The sequence below is a fragment of the Sander lucioperca genome, chromosome 20, assembly GCF_008315115.2.
Source record: "Sander lucioperca isolate FBNREF2018 chromosome 20, SLUC_FBN_1.2, whole genome shotgun sequence".
NCBI classification, from domain to species: Eukaryota; Metazoa; Chordata; class Actinopteri; order Perciformes; family Percidae; genus Sander; species Sander lucioperca.
The window spans coordinates 9,674,401-9,691,064 of NC_050192.1; the positions used below are offsets into that span (position 1 = coordinate 9,674,401).

Here is a 16,664-nt window from a genome sequence, read left to right on the forward strand (position 1 = left end):
GCACCTTCCATTTGATTCATCTTAACCATCCATCTCTTTCTGATGTCTCCCTTCATTATTTTTACCATCTCTCTGCTCACTTTTACTATCACCTCTATCTTTCCACTCAAAAACAGCTTGCAAGCGTTTTATAACAAGTTTGGTGACCTTTTTAGAGGCACAGCTGCGCTACGGAGATAGCAGAAACCCAAACTGCATAAAATTCAAGTATCATGAATCTGTCCATGTTCGAGTTGTACTGATATGAGAAGACTAGGAGCTATATGGTTTCCTAATTAATCTCTGTATCACTGTGACGACAATCCACCTATTCCCATGTTCAGGATTACGCAAAATTGTCTTCTACATCAACATGAATTCTCCTCCGGAAAATTTGCAAGACTAGAAAGCATCCATTTTCTAACACACACCTCCCTCGGATTGTTTGATCAATGCGGGCACTGAAGATTAAACTGAACTCGCATGACCTGCTTTCTGATCTTCCACACCACTGACTCAGTTCCCTCGTGGCCTAAGATCGCTAATGCCACCTATAAAAAATCTATAAGCTTTTATAAGCTCTTCCACACACTGGGTCTGTTTGAGGGAGAGTGTAATCTCCACACCATGGTTTTCATTTTGTTTTAACTTCTCATGTCTAATGTGTTTGTCGATGCGCTCCTCCTTGTGTAGAATTCAGCTTTACTGTGTCAATAGCTCTCCGGCTGATTCAACTCAGCTAACGGCGGAAAAAGATCTGTGCACACTGAAGTGAAATCTCGCAATAAATGATAGATTAGTTTTCACAGACCATTTCCTTGGAAATGAGGAAAAAAATTAGCTGTAAAAAAGTTTGCTTATTGAAATAACATAATATGCAGTGTAAGAGTCTGCCCCTGAAGGCCAAACATGGTAAATACAAATACAATTGACCTTGGAGGAGGCACACATATTTGAACAAGTGGTTCGGGCTGAGGTGTTTTAGGTTGCACGGCTGCTTGTTAAAAAAAAGGGATTTTTGTGTTTGTTGCCATTATTTTCTGTTCTATGTTTGTTTTGATGCAACATATTGGGGTCAAGGTCAAAGTCAAATCCAGAGTTTAGTAATCTGAATAAAATATAATATAAGGTGGGTTAGAAACCACAGGTGGACAGTAACGAAATACATTTACTCACGTTACTGTATTGAGTAGTGTTGTTGTGTATTTTGTATTTTTCAAGTAGTTTTTAAAATCGGTAATTTAAAAAGTACTTGATTACGTTTTGAGTCAAGCATTGTATTTCGCTACATTACAAATCCCATCCATTACTGAGTAAAAAAAAACAACTTAATAACGAAAACCGAAAGGAAGAAAATCGCGCCCGGAACCTCTACGGTGACGAATGATCAGCATCTAGGCTGCCTACCTCTTTAGGAGATTGAGAATGAGATGGAGGTGGATCAGGCGAGCGACAACAGTTCAGAGACTGTTTCAGTAGACATGCTAGCTGAAAAATCCAATTCTGCTGCCCAAAATGACGAAAATCCTTGGCCACATTTGAAAGACTTTTTCATTCAAATTCAAGAAGGCCAATAGTATCATTATGCAATGCCAGATGTGCCTGCTAAAGGTGACTGAACTGGCAGCATTCAATAACTCCACATCTAATCTGCGGAAGCATGTTTTGGTAAGTATTTGTGCATTTGTACTTCAAACAAAGTTTTCATGACTAATAGCATATTGCCAATTACCAAAACAACGTGTTTCGTGGCATTGATCATTTCTGTCTAGCACTAGCAACACGTAGGACAATGTATGTAGGACACTAAATTAATTCACATACATCTAATGTCATGTGTGACATGTGTTATGTTGTTATTACATGTGTATGTAGATGTTTATACATTTGTATAGATTTTTCTTTAATTAAAAACAAAATAGTTTTGGATTTATGACCTCTTGTCCTATTTTCACTACATGGGAGAGATCCCCCCGCCCCGTTTTACAGTTTTTACAGCCTTCCACAATTCAACTGGTCTCATGGCAGTATTACTGGAGCACTTTGATCAAGTTAAATCAAAAAGACACTCAAAATGTTTTTGTAATACTTTACTTCCATTTGGCAAATTGGCAGTCACTGTAAGTGCCAGTTTATCACTATGTTTTACAGGCTAAGAGTGTGTAAGGCTTTCTGAGAGAAATAAATTCAACACACATACACACACACACACACACACACACACACACATTCAGTGCTTCATGGTGGTGTGCGCATACATTTGTGAGGATAAAATGATGTATTAAACATAATTGTGTGGTGGATTATTAGCAGACAAATATCCTTGAACTAAAGCAGACATCTCTTATGAGCACTGCACCAATCTTCCTACACACACAAATACACACTCCTCAAAATTCGGTTCTGAAAGCCTACCATATCAAAAGGTTTATGTCAGCACGGACTCTTGGGCCGTCCCAAGTGGCTTAGCTCACCTTTTGCAAGCAAAACTGAGAGAGCTTGAGATGGACAATAGAGCAAGACCAGTTTTCCCAAGAGAAAGCTAACAAAAGAGGAAGAAAAAAAAACTTTCTTGTACTCAATCCCTTAAAAGAACTCCTGGCGGTGCCAGTGTCAGGAAAGTTGCAACATTTGAGCTTTATTTAACTTTCTCTGTCTCATTAGCTATGTTTCCATCCACACGTTTTTATCCGAATTAAGTGATATCGAATGAAAAATGCCTTACGGAAACAGTAAAATTCCATAGAATTTCATGAATATTGACTCAAATGAAATACGTTCGGTCTCATCGGATTTTATCTTGATCGATATACGGCTTATGCGATAAACGCTGATGGAAACGTTATTTGCCAAATAAATAATGAATTGCGATTAATTTTTAGGTAATTTTATGGTTGCAACCCGCCACAAAACAAAGAAGAAGAAGTTTTAGTTCATTTCCGCCCAGTATTTCCGCTCTGTTTGCACACATGGCGGGTGTCAACAAAGACACATGTAAGTGGACGAACGAGGAGACGCACTACCGGGAGTGCCGACACAAATGTCCCTTATGATGCAACAATCGTCTACCACAACCTGTAGTACGATTGATGGCCAGCCCTTTCTATTGACTAAATCCCTGTAGCCTTCAGCAGGGGGTCTAATCGGGACGTGAGTCCCGTCTATTGCGCCATACACCTGTGGCACAAGGTGCGCTCTGGAGTTAAGCAGCGAGATATCATGCGCCTCATCCACTCCAGGTAGGTATATATACCTTCGCATCATCCTCGTTCGTATGGCATTGCACATGGCGTAAACACACCGGTGCACGGTGGTTTTGCTGACTCCAAACGTTTCCCCTACCACTCTGTACTCTGCGCATTGAGCCAGTTTGTAGAGCGCAATGGCGATACGCTTCTCGGTTGGAACCGGAGGGCGATAACTTGCGACATCTGGGGAAAAGGACGGGCCAAACAAATTACACAACAGGTCAAATGTTGTCTTGGTCATCCGACAATGCTTCAACCAAAGGGTTTCCGTGAAGTGTCTCTGAACCACGATCTCCCAGAACTGTTTGGAGCGCTGTTGTTCACACACCACAGGCAGCCTCCGTTGTCGTCAGGCATTTACGTCTGCATCATCATAGCAATGTGTTGATAGCGTCGTTGTTTTCTTATTATAGCTTGATATGTCGCTATCAGCTGGCACATAAGCACTATTACAACTCAACGAATGTTGTGCGATTCAGTGCGAAAATGAATGGAAACACCTTAAGATGTCTAAAATCAATTCGATATACCAATTTGATCGTAAAACAGCATGTGACATCATTACGCACAGGTTTTTATTCGCTTTAAAGCCGTTGGATGGAAACACACTTTCACCAGCTTTATTCGCATGAGCTTTTTCACCGAACTTTAGATAATTCGATTGACAATTGGATGGAAACTTAGCTATTGTCCCCCTTGATTCCACTGCTACACTTGACAGTAATATGAAATCATTTCATCATCAAGCTCTGCATTTATGCTGCATCATGTCTGTCTGAACAAGACACAAGGAAGTGTGATGGGTGATAATGTTTGTAGGAGCATCGGAGACATCTGAAGATTGTATTTGAATGTTTTTCATGATATCATCAGTGTTTCATACGTTTTGGATATTTATTTCATCAGCTACATGAGTTCTGTAGAAGAAAGATTATACGCTATCTAATATCAACGATAAATGTCAAGTTTTGATGGCACCCCCTAAAAATCAAAGAAGAAAGAAATCTTTCTAGGCTTTCAACATTTTACACTCTTCTACAACTCAACTCCCAACTGTTGGTCCCCCTTCAATAAAACTTAAAAGAGAAGCCTTTGACAAACAAGCAAAGAGGGGGAAAAGAGGGAGAGAGCTGAGCCCAGGGGGGATGGGGGGGGGAGAACAGGAGAAGTGAACCACTTCCTGGCTCTCACTTGTCGGAGAGAGCTCCATCAGCTAAAGGGGTTCAAGACTGACACTGAGCTGGATTTATTTCTACTGGACAAGTTTGTGGTAAAAATAAAAAATGTGCTGTTCTTTGACCAAATAAAGTAATAATGTGACAGATATCGGGGTTTTTAGTGTTGGCAGACATTACAGAGAAACAGCCAAGGAAAGTGAGTTTTCTTTTTCCACAAAAAAGAAGAACTGAAGAGTAAGCTTGCAAACATTGTTTCCTAGCTACTCCAACTAAAATTATTCTCATACTGATTTCAAATGTAACTAATATGCAGTGGGCTTATTTGGTGTAGCAAACTAAAAAATAGCCTTCATTTTAGCTAATATTGCCAGCTAGTTATCATGTGAGATGCAAAAATCCTTTTCGCCAACATGTAGCTCGAATGAGATTTTAGCCATGTTATTCGGCTGAGGGGGTTCAAAATCTGTGTATCTTTCGTTTTATTTTCCGTCCTAGTAGAGATCACTTCTGGGTCATGCAATTCGCATCAGTTGAAAATATAAAAATTGGATTGCTCATTATCCGTTTTTTTCCATTTTTCATTTGCAAGTCATTTTTAGATTTTTGGTTTTATATTGAAAAACGAATGAACGAATGATACACGGATTTTTCAAAACTGCAGCTGAGCTAGATTTATTTGTACTTTGTTGGTCCGGGTTTCTAGTCTGTGCACAAAGTTGCATAGAGTGCAAACCGCTAGGGAACGGGGCAGTAGCTCATTTAGCCATCAAAGAAATCCAGAGTTAGCTTGCAAACATTAACGTTAGCTAGCTAGGATTACTCAGTGCAACCAAGCTAGCAACTAAATTATGTTATCATGTGAGTAAGTGGAAATATGGTCACTAATTTTCCCATGAAAGCAGCAGTTTTTCCTACTGTTTTCTCTCCAGCTGGTGCTTCCACTATTGAGCCGTTTTAGCAGCTCACATCGAGCATCAACACTACACAGTGTTGCTCCAGGGCCATCTGCTGAAGACTTGGCAGTGGGTCAGATTTCACAGATATTTCCCATGCTTCACGGTGATGCTTGACAGCTATCAAACTGACATGGTTGTCATATATCAGCCAGGGCTTGGGCTGATTAGGAAAATCCCATCAACCAGATCAGCAACAGTAGCCATACATTTTGTGCTGAAGTAAATTAGTTTAATTTATACATTAAGGGAGGCATGGAACCAGAGTGTTTGTGAGTGATGGTCTTGGTTTGCTGCACAAGAAAGGAAGTAAAAGAACAAGGAAGAGAAGGCATGTAGGCAGAAGATGGGGGAGGCATGACAAAAAAGAAAAGAAAGCACATTTTTCACCACATCATCCACGTACAATAACTTCTTTACTCCAGTTCCCACACGTAGCCTATGACTCATTCACGCTTTATGTCCTGCTCATCTTATTTGCTTCTTTTAGGATGTGCTCTAAGTTGAAACCTGTGATGACATCACTGGTAGAGTCATCAGCTCCTCCTACTGACACTGCGTACCTGATGATGTAATCCGGGCATCAAGAGGTTGACAGACGGGGCGTTGATGATATAACCGGAGTGGAGGGGAAGGGCAAGAAGCTTTTATGGCCTTTTGAATGTGAAGACAATCTACTAAACCCAAATCTGCAAACTCAAATGCTTTTTAATGAAATGTCACGGGGAACACACCAACGAGGCACACACGCAGGTTACTCATTTCTATCTGTGGCCTCCAGGAAAAGATTAAAATCTGCATTCAACCAAGCATTTAATGTGAGGTAACGAACCCGTCTCTATAATATTGTGCAACAAAAACCGCAAGTAAACACACACAAGTATATACAGTTTAAAAGTGGCATTTGTGAAGGAATGTGTGTCCACAGATGTGAAGAATGCAAATGATTGATCAGGTATGAGGGAAATTAGTAGTGGTTAGCAGCGGATGTATTCCCTGTTTTTTTTCTCTTGCATGGTACAATAAATCATGGTTAGGAGCTTGGTTGAGGCTTTGTGTGATGTGTTGAGAAGACCAGGAAAGCCGATTGGACATGCCGTGCCTGTTCCGATCAGCTCTGCAATGCCTCGCAGCCTTAGGTGGATGGCTTTGAACATTACTCAGGGTCGTAAAGTTAACCATACCTGACATTTCCCTAGGCAAGTGTGTGCCTGTGCATGGCTGTGTGTGTTTGTTTCAGTATACAATGCAACAGCAGACATGGAGATCATGTTGGATAGAGAGCAATGGCTGGCAAACTAATCCCATTGCACTCGGTTAAAATGATAGTTTATACATATATTATATACCTAACTAGTCCCTCCAGGATTTTGCGATGTCGCGATCGCGCCAATTCACGTGAATTCAACGAATCACCATGACTTTGATGCGACTTGCAATTTTGACCAATCACCGCAACTTTTCCACAAATTTGACCAATAACTGGAGATTCCCGCGATTTCAACCAATCCCAGCAGTCCCACATGCCAGATTTTACATCTGTATAATGTGACTCTGAGTGCCACTGACCAAGTGGGAGTGAGAGAGAACTTGTTTCCGACATGAAGACGAGATTCAAACATCTCACATTTACCAACAAAACGTACAGCAAAAGACCGTGCAAAAGATTTCAGACCACCCTGCCAACCTGTATACATTTTAACATCAATGTACGCTGTAACGATTTTTCACTCTAAAGTCACTGAAGCGGTTTCAATTATGTCGGCTCTCTGCAGCGGGGGAGGGCAGGGCTGCTGCTCATGCAGTTCTCCGCTGTGTGTGCTACTGACGCGCACACACAATCACACACGGTGGATGCAGGAAAAACCGGAGATGAGACGACAGGATGACTTAAATTGAGGACAGCTACTCGTTATTGTAAGTGCAATAATAATTTAAAGTCCAATAAGTACTTTATCAAACCGCATGAATGTGTGTCCCAGGCTAGGATAGGAAATTAACAATGTAAAGATCAACAAGCCACTGACACATATGTTCAAATTTGATTAATTCAATAAATTATTATTTTTTGTCTTAAATTCACCGGCCATTTTCATATTATACCAACATTTGCAGCATCCTGAGCCTTTTTGGTAAGGTTACTAGGAAAACTCTCCCCGAAAAACAAGTTTCCTTTTTATTTTTAAAGAACTATACAAAAGAAAATCGCAACTTTTACTGTCTCCCGCAACTTCATTGCAACAAACATACAAAAGACATCGCAACTTTTATCGCAATTTTTTAGAAAAGGTCATGCAAAATCAGGCATTTTGGGCCGCAACAATCTAAAAAAAAGGCCACGAAATCCTGGAGGGACTGCCTAACATTGCTTACGTTTGTCATTGTTACCATAATTGGCCAACTACATAGCTATGTATCTTGTATCTTATCAATACGTACTGCATACTTTTGAATGTGATTATTGTATTTTAATGTTATTGAGTATATGTCAAGTATCATATCCTGCTTAATAGGCCACAAATAAAGGCATATAGTTTAATTGATAGAAAATACTAGAAATTTAAATTACAAAATGAGTCACACAAATCACAATATACTTTCAGCCCCAACATGAGCCTATAATTCAATCGCTCGCTTAACCCTCATCGGACACACAGATGCACACTGGTGCACATGATCCAAAAACAATTAGGATTGTCTGTTGAGGGATTTTCAGGGCAAAGCTCTCAGGGGGTAAAATTTCTGCGACAGATGGGTGGACATTTTTCATAACTGCACACTGTTCCTTCTTTCAAAGATCGCTTTTCCCTGAGCAGCAGAGGTGATTAGTGTCGGGGCACAGCATTATCTGCCCATGAGGAATCCCACCATCTTAGAAGGACAAACACTGAAGTAACACGTGCATAATTTCCAAGACATCTGTAAGTAACTCTATGGTCAACACATCTGTTTCATTGCAACACCACATACAGTAGTTTAGCAGCTGTTAACTGCCAGCTCATAGCATAGTATGTTATGAAAGATTAAACAAGTTGTAATGCTTTGCAGAGCCATTAGTGTGAAATGAGGGGTGTATTATCAAGTGCTACACTTATCACATTTGCACGCTTTTTTCTTATTACCACAATGAAAAAAACCTGTGCAGTTATTAAAATATTGTTGGTAAGCAGCTGCTGGTTCTTTTAAATATATAACGTCTTTTCACCAAGGCTTCCCATTTATGTAAAGCATAAGAGATCGGTTTTGCTAACAAATTGAAGTATGTCATCTTTAAACATAGTAAAAAAAGAATTTAGGGTAAATATTATTATAAAACTAAGTTTGTGCAGAGTTGAAAAAGGGTTCAATAGGAATGACATCAAATTGTCTGCTTACATTATGCTATCAGATTGAGTAACGGCAGATGACAACAGTGATATAATTTCCATTTGCTACCACAATTCTGAATTATGTAGATTGCATACCAATGACACACACACTCTGCTGATTGCTCATTATGCCCACTGTTCATTTGCATGACAAACATATGAAATGCATCAATAAGATGTGTGAATAATTTACCTACAAACATGAAAAGGCAGCCTCACTATGCAGCTAGTGTAACATGACTAACAGCAAAAACACATTTCTATGCAGAGCCATTATGTGGGTGTGCAGTATTTACATATAAAAGATGGTGTCATCGGAAGTGTCAAGGACGAGGATGGCATGTCTGTCTCTCCATGTGTCGGCATGCTGCCCAAGTGACAGAGGACTGCCAGTTAGGAGCAATGTTGTTTTTTTGAATCATGGTTGAGCCAAACTTTTTTTATTTTGACTGACACTGGAAAGAAACAGTTTTCTGCATTTATGCCAAGTTATGAGGAAAGTGGGACATTTGGACTCCTAGCTCTGTGGGGCTTCCCAGTGTATTTTGTCCTAGCCTGATTTTTTTAATCTGTCATTCTGTTTTTCTATGCACATTATGTAGCTTTTCTCCATAATCATCTTCCCCTCTAGTTTTGAACAAAATATCTGAAAGGTGCAGCAAGGCAGCCAAAATATACTATCATTCAAAAGCTGCTGGCTAGAACTGACACACATAATTATTAAATAGATCCACAGAAATCCACTTTTATATTGTCTTTGTATTTTTACATTGAGACTTCAAAAGATATTGTGTTTGCATGATTTTCCACATTTGGGTTATTGTAAATTTACACCATTTGCAAAGATACTCAGTAGAGCAAAATTATATATTTATACTTGGCACAGTATAATCTAATTTACCAATGGTGATATGTTTACTAAATTGGATCAAACCAACACCTCAGAGCAACAGAAGTGTCCAGTAAGCCAAAGCCTAGGCAAGTTATATCCTTGATTACCATACACCCACTACACAAATGAAAAAGACAGAAAATCATCCCATATATCCCCTTACAACAGCTGTGCTCTTGTCCTTTTAACACCCGAACACAACACACAGTATTTAACACACACACACACGGTTGGATTACCGACAACTGGGACTGTCTTTCGCCTTGCTCAACTTGTGCATGAAAACAACTAATATTCTACTAGGGAGTCAGCAGCTATATCCTATGAGAAATGAAGCAATTTAAAAGCACTATGCACCAAATGTGATATTCATGATTTGGATTCCAGCAGCAGCCGAGCCAAGCCGCCCTGTCATAACCGAGCGGACGTGATTCACATTCAGACTGAGGGGAGGGGAAAGCGAAGTAAAGAGCAGAGGTTTGCAGGAGTGGAGGTTTCAGCTCTCGAGTAATGGTGGCAGGAGGGGAAATACAGAAAGGAGGCCAGAGAGAGAGAGAGAATTTGTCCATTACATCCATCATCCACCCATCTATTTCTCTCTCAGAAGCCCTCTCACTGTTGTCTTTGAGAGACAAACACGCAGAGAGGCAGTGGTTCTACTTCTCTTTCAGGCTCCAGAGACAGAAAATTGTTGTTCCTAAAGGGTCAGTTCACCCAAATCACGAAACAATATATATTGTCTCATTGTTTTGCTCAGGTCCGCAGCTTTCTTGTTTTGGTTCACTCTCATGGCTCTCATTAACCTCGTTTCCAGCAGCCGGCAGCTGTTTCCAGCTAAATGCTTCTTATAAATCCACTGTACCCTACCATAGCAACAAGCAGGTGAATATATTGGAGCATTTAGCTGCTACAAAGCCAGATATTTTCTTCAGGAATTTGTGGAGACCAAATCAGAGCTAAAGAAAAAGAAGGAAGATCGGACACACTCATCTGGTGGCCACAAACATGACTCCAAATGAATGCTAATGTTGCAAAAAAGTAGGCAACAAATTTGCTAACAAATTTACCAAAAGCATTTTATATGATGTTGATATCAGTGTCCCACTGGCCCAAGTAGCCAAAAAAAATCTAATAACATGGTTTTAATGTTTATTTTAGCCAACTTCTTGGTTAATGATAAATAATAATCATTTCCATGGTTCCAAAGAAGAACTAGCTGGTTAAGGTTAGTGAAAGATTGCTATCATCATTAAAGAAACCAAAGTTGACTGTTGATAAAATGAGACGCAAAATGTTACTCTCGATGTCGGTGTCGATGGTATGGTGAGGACAGTGTTGACCAGCTAGCCACACAACTGTGTAAGCTTTTGAAAGTCTAACTTTTCTTTTACACAGGTTAGTGTGACTCTACGGTTTAACCTTGTTTTGGATGCATGTGGCTCCCACAAAGTAAGTCTATTATTTAGAGAAATGACCCATGATACACTGAGATAAACGATAAGAACATAGTACCTGGAGAGAGTGGCTCTACGGGGTTAGCATAGCTGGTGGAGCCTGTGCTGGCAAAGCAGCAGGCTCTTTGATCTATGATCATCAGAACAAGGAGAGACTGCAGCATCCAGCAGGCACTCAGCAGGGTCACTCTCTAATGTGTGCTACGTTGTATGTGGATGTGTGCTGAGCTCCCGATCTCTTAAGCGCTATCTGTACATCACAGCATATGAGATGGCATACATTCTGCGCTCCAGCTGGTATGAGGCCAGTAGGATGAAAACAAGGGCATGGCGGGCGCAGAGGGAGTCGCGGCCAATGCGGAAAAACATGCGTGCTGCCAGGTGGCATGTGGCATGTTAGGGTTTGTGTGCATTAGTGAGTGTTTTGTGTGTAAGAGCAAGAGCTTAAAATATCTGTGAGAGTGTGGGAGGCAGGGAAGCAACAGAAAAGCACCTGGAACTAAATGAGAACCCTGGGAGTTCCACCTTAGGCAACAGGATTGCTGCCTATCAGACACACACGTGCCTCTTTGCTCAGAAACACACCACCTTGCCAAGGCTGCTTGTCACTCTTCTTGACTCCCAACCTTTACACTCGTATTTTAACACACACACACTTGGCAACCCCCAAAGCGTAGACAGAGAACCAAAGAAAAGGGTGGAGTGAACGCTTGAGCCCAGCCGGGAGATGGGTTAAAACGTGGAGAGCCTGATGGTTAGAGGATGGGATTGAAAACTGATCCAGACTGCAGAGCTGGCTACTGTAGCATAATATGCTGATTGCAGGAAATAAAGAAAAGAGGTGGGGATGGGATGATGGAGAAGAAGTTTAAAATTACACAGTGAGGTTAGATGAAGGATAGAAGAGACAAGGACAGTCAAGGAGGGAGAAGGAGTAATGATGTAGGTGGAAAACGGTATCATTTGAGCAAGGAGTCAAAGAGTGGGAGAAACCACAAACAATGGAGGTTGAGAGAGTAGGAGGTGCAGTCGGCAGAGAGGAGGAATAGAGAATAGTAGACAGGATTGCTGAAGGCTTCAGTCAGATCACACAAGCCCCTTAAGAATACAATTGAAATATTTCAGACTCTCCGTCTGAGAAGTTTGAGCTCACACCAAAACAGAAGTCTGCTCGGGATGGAAGCAGTTATTCAATCACATTCACTGTTCAAAGCTGAAGGCAGCCGTGATTTGCATTCTTCATTATGCCACTGGAAGAGATGAGGAATGCATGATGTGAGTGAACAAGCATTTCGTTTTTCATTTAAAGCTTTGCAAATGGATTTTCTGCTTACTTTTAATCAAGCACAAATACATATGAGCTGGGGAAATGGTTATGTTGGAAATATACCTGGAATAATATTCCTGTTTGGTTTGTCTAAACCGTATGAAAAACAAAGTGTAAAAAATGACAAATGTGGTTTTTGTAAGGACTAAGCTAAGTTAGCTGGCTGCCAACAGCTTTTTATGTACTGAAACACATCAGAGTGATGTCGATCTTCTCATCTAAATCTGGTCAAGAAAGCAAATAAAGCTATTTCCAAAAAAGTCAAACTTTTCCTTTATGGTGTGACAAGTTGTGTTCCCATAAATTATTTCCCCCAAAATCTAAGGGAAGACACCTGCCTCTAATTCTCGCAGGCGCCGTTTCAGGAAACATGAGTAACTAGGAGGGGAAATAACGTGGATAAATATACAAACAAATCTATACACAACGCTTATTAGTAAGTTTGTGACATGTCCCTGTCATCCTCCCGCTAATAGAAATGTATTACTCCTCCTGCGGCATTGACAGCACAGCAATACACTATCTTGTCTGACCAGGATCAATGCTCTAAACGGAAATTACAATGCTGCTTCACAACTCTTTTCATGTGTCACTGCTTTTACATTACGGAAACAAGATATCTCTCTCTCTCTCTCTCTCTCTCTCTCTCTCTCTCTCTCTCTCTCTCTCTCTCTCATTTTTCATCTCTCTCTCATTGCTCATTATTATGCAGAACTGTCAGGGCGCATGGTTGGTAAATTACGAATAAACCTACTTACTGAATCCCCCCCCCCCGACATTTGTACAACTCATATCTTGTGTGTGTTTGTCCATCTATGGGTGAATCCATGTGAAAGCAGTTGTGTTTTACTTTTGATGTCCATGTATACTACTCCTGACCCACTCTCTTTAGGAATTATGTCTTAATGGTACAATGAATCAATCTGGATTAACAGAAACAATGCAAATGCAGCCGAGTGGAACAGATGGGACTCAGCGCGGTGCAGCGAGTGTTACTGTGTGTGTGTGTGTGTGTGTGTGTGTGTGTGTGTGTGTGTGTGTGTGTGTGTGTGTGTGTGTGTGTGTGTGTGCATGCGTGCGTGTGTGTGTATGTGTGTGTGTGTGTGACCTTGATAGTGGCGAGCAAAGAACATTCAGCACCATGGACAGTTCTGAAGCACAAACAGTGCATATAAAAAGTAGACGATTGCATCTTTTATTGTTTTACAGCATTGAAATGAATTCAATCAATGAACATGAATCAAAGGGGATTTCATGTGTTTTTTGACACTGATCAAAAACGCTGTGTGGATGCTTCTCTGCAGAAGGCCTCTGAAGGTAAACGAATGCAGCAAACTACAAGGAGATCCTAGTGAAAAACCTGATTCAGTCTGCAAGAAACCTGCAACTTTGGGGAAGATTTGTTTTCCAGTTAGACAATGACACCAGGCATAAAGCCAAAGCTGCACACAAGTATAACAACAACTGAGTGAATAATGTGAAAATACAGGAGGAGCTTGAATTACCTGTCAGGAAATTAAGCCTCAGCTTGTCAGGGGATGTGAAGTTAATCAAAGGCAAATCCAGCACAGGCCTCATTCAGTGTCTGTGATACGATTTTACAGGACATTTGTGTACGCTACTTTATAAATTCTTTAGTGTATTGCTTCCGTTAAAAGTGTTTCCAAAATTTCAGCTGACACCTTTACGGGGGTGATAACAGATTGTGGCATTATATCTGATGGCCCTTGAGGGTATGGCAGTGTTTTCTGGACAAACACGTGCTATATTTAGACAAGAACATTTGCAATGCAAAAATATCCATCTTATTAGGCACCCTGACTGTAATATTGAGTATTTAATGTGTGTTTTATGAGACAGGAGATTTAGCCAAACGGTGGGGTGAAATAATATCACTTTTTTGACACAGTGTACAGTGTGCAGTGTGTACTGTTATGGGGATAAATATCCAGCAAAGTAAAGCTAATAATTTGCATCTATTAAGGAATATCTTTGTTTTATCAGGAAAATGTAATTTGAAGAGTCCTCATAATTAACAGTAGGCTAAATCTCTCGTTAAGATGGAGATTGTTTTTTGCAGTAGACTACACACAGCATGAAAGCTACTTACTCCGCTTTCCTAGCCAGTCCAACAGAGCGGCAGAGAGCGGTGGGAGTCTGCGGAACCAGGGACTTGCAGCAGGGACTCCTCTTGTCCTCCTCGGCGGACTCCGGGCTGGCTTGGCTCGCTTTGGGTGACTGCGGCGAGGTGGGTACGAGCTGCAGCTGCTGTGGGTGGTGGGACGACGGCGCAGGAGGGGTCGGATGCTGCTGAGGCTGGGCCGATAGACCGGGAATCTGCTGCTGCTGCTGCTGCTGCTGCTGCTGCGGTGGCTGCTGCTGCTGCTGCTGCTGCGCCTGCTGGCCGAGGTGAGCCGCAGCTTTGTTGCTCCCCGGGTGCTGATGGAGGTTGGCCGGCGCCTGGGGACTCGCGCTGCGGTGAGTCGGGTGGTGGTGGTGGTGATGTTGAGCGGGCAGCTGGACGTAGTGATGGGGGTCCCGCAACTGTCGGTTCTCTCCTATCAGGTCCTCCACCTTTCGCTCGAGATCGTCGATGCGCTGGCGCTGCGTCTGGATCAGGCTTTGCTGGTTCTGGACGATAGTGGTGAGCTCCTTCAGGTAAAGAACGGCTTTCATTGGATTATCCAGCAGGCTCTCCATTACTGACTGCTAATGTGGCCGTGTGCCTATGGTGACTTCTCCTTCAGCTGGTTCTGGCGCGGCAAACCGTCGATGGGGCCTCTGAACAGCGTAACCGGGATGCTCTGGCGGCCGTCTGACGCCTCTACGCTCTGCTGGGGATGGGTAGTCACTCTCACTCTCTCTCTCTCTCTCTCTCTCTCTCTCTCTCTCTCTCTCTCTCTCTCTCTCTCTCTCTCTCTCTCTCTCTCTCTCTCTCTCTCTCTCTCTCTCTCTCACTCTCTCTCTCTGGTGCTGATGCAAGGGGGGATCAGCATCAACGGAGTGTGGAGGCGGGGCCGTAGTGGAGTGATGTCATCACGCAGGGGAAAACAGTGAATGCACGATAAATGCACGTTTCACACGTTAATCCACAGTTTTTGCAACTCATAGCCGAACGTTTTTTGGCCAGTCTCTTCCCCTGCAAGGTAAGTTATACTTACCACAGACTTTATAGTCAAATTAGTTAGACAAATGCCTCAAGACTTTTATGCTTTTAAAATAATTTTCACTTTACAGTAGGCCTACTGCACTAAACTACATGCCCTGGTCACCTTTATACTATAGTCTTTTAAAATGTCAAACAAAATCATCCTAAAGAGCTAAACCAATCTGTGGATCAATTCTGACTGGTTTGTGGTACAGTAGCCTTGAAAGCTCAACACAATGCAACTTAAGGAAACACTTACAAATAGACAAAGACAAGCGAATTCCTTACTATCAGGATGCTCAAATAAGTCCCTTAAGACTCTCCAGCTGATCCAGAATGCTGCAGCACGTGTTCTGACAAGAACTAAGAAAAGAGATCATATTCCTCCTGTATTAGCTTCTCTGCATTGGCTTCCTGTAAAATCCAGGATTGAATTTAAAATCCTTCTCCTGACCTACAAAGCTCTAAATGGTCTAGCACCATCATATCTAGAAGAACTCTTAGTACCGTATTGTCCCACTTGAGCACTGCGCTCCCAGAATGCAGAGTTAATTGTGGTTCCCAGAATCTCTAAAAGTAGGATGGGAGCCAGAGCCTTCAGCTATCAGGCTCCTCTCCTGTGGAACCAGCTCCCAGTCTGGGTTCGGGGGGCAGACACTGTCACCACATTTAAGAATAAACTGAAAACACTCCTCTTTGATAAAGCATATCGTTAGGGAGTGAGGAGATCCAGAAATGCTTGTTACTAACCTAGCTCTGGGGAGTTTACTCCCCGGAGTCCTTATGTTCCTTTTCCCAGCGTTTTTCGTTGGATCTGGATGGCATCTAGACCTTGGTTTCAGCTGTCGCCGTGGTCCTGCTTCAGTTCACCCTGCTACGCTCCACGGTGCCCTGCTGCGTCCTGCTGAACCTGCTACATTCAGCCATGCCCTGCTATACCACGCTTCATACTGCAATGCCCTGCAGTGCCCTGCTATGACATGAACTACTATGACTACTATTTCTTAGTCACTGTTCCATTATCTTCATTGTAACTATTATTTCCACTGTTCAGCACATCCCCAACCGGCATCGTCAGACACCGCCTACCAAGAGCCTGGGTCTGGCCGAGGTTTCT

The 16,664-nt window shown here is 41.9% G+C and overlaps 1 protein-coding gene across 2 annotated transcripts in view; it reads right to left on the reverse strand.

Annotated features, from left to right (window-relative positions):
* The window catches only part of iqsec3a (IQ motif and Sec7 domain ArfGEF 3a), a 106,598-nt gene extending 91,321 nt beyond the window's left edge, over positions 1–15,277 (reverse strand). Inside the window, exon 1 of one of the 2 annotated variants that reach the window (XM_031313282.2) lies at positions 14,510–15,275. In XM_031313282.2, the coding sequence (XP_031169142.2) occupies positions 14,510–15,099 (590 nt within the window). In that variant the 5' untranslated portion in view covers positions 15,100–15,275. Of the gene's footprint in view, positions 1–14,509 lie in introns of both variants that reach the window. The other variant, XM_031313283.2, reaches the window with a different exon arrangement.
* Between the last annotated feature and the right edge of the window lie 1,387 nt (positions 15,278–16,664).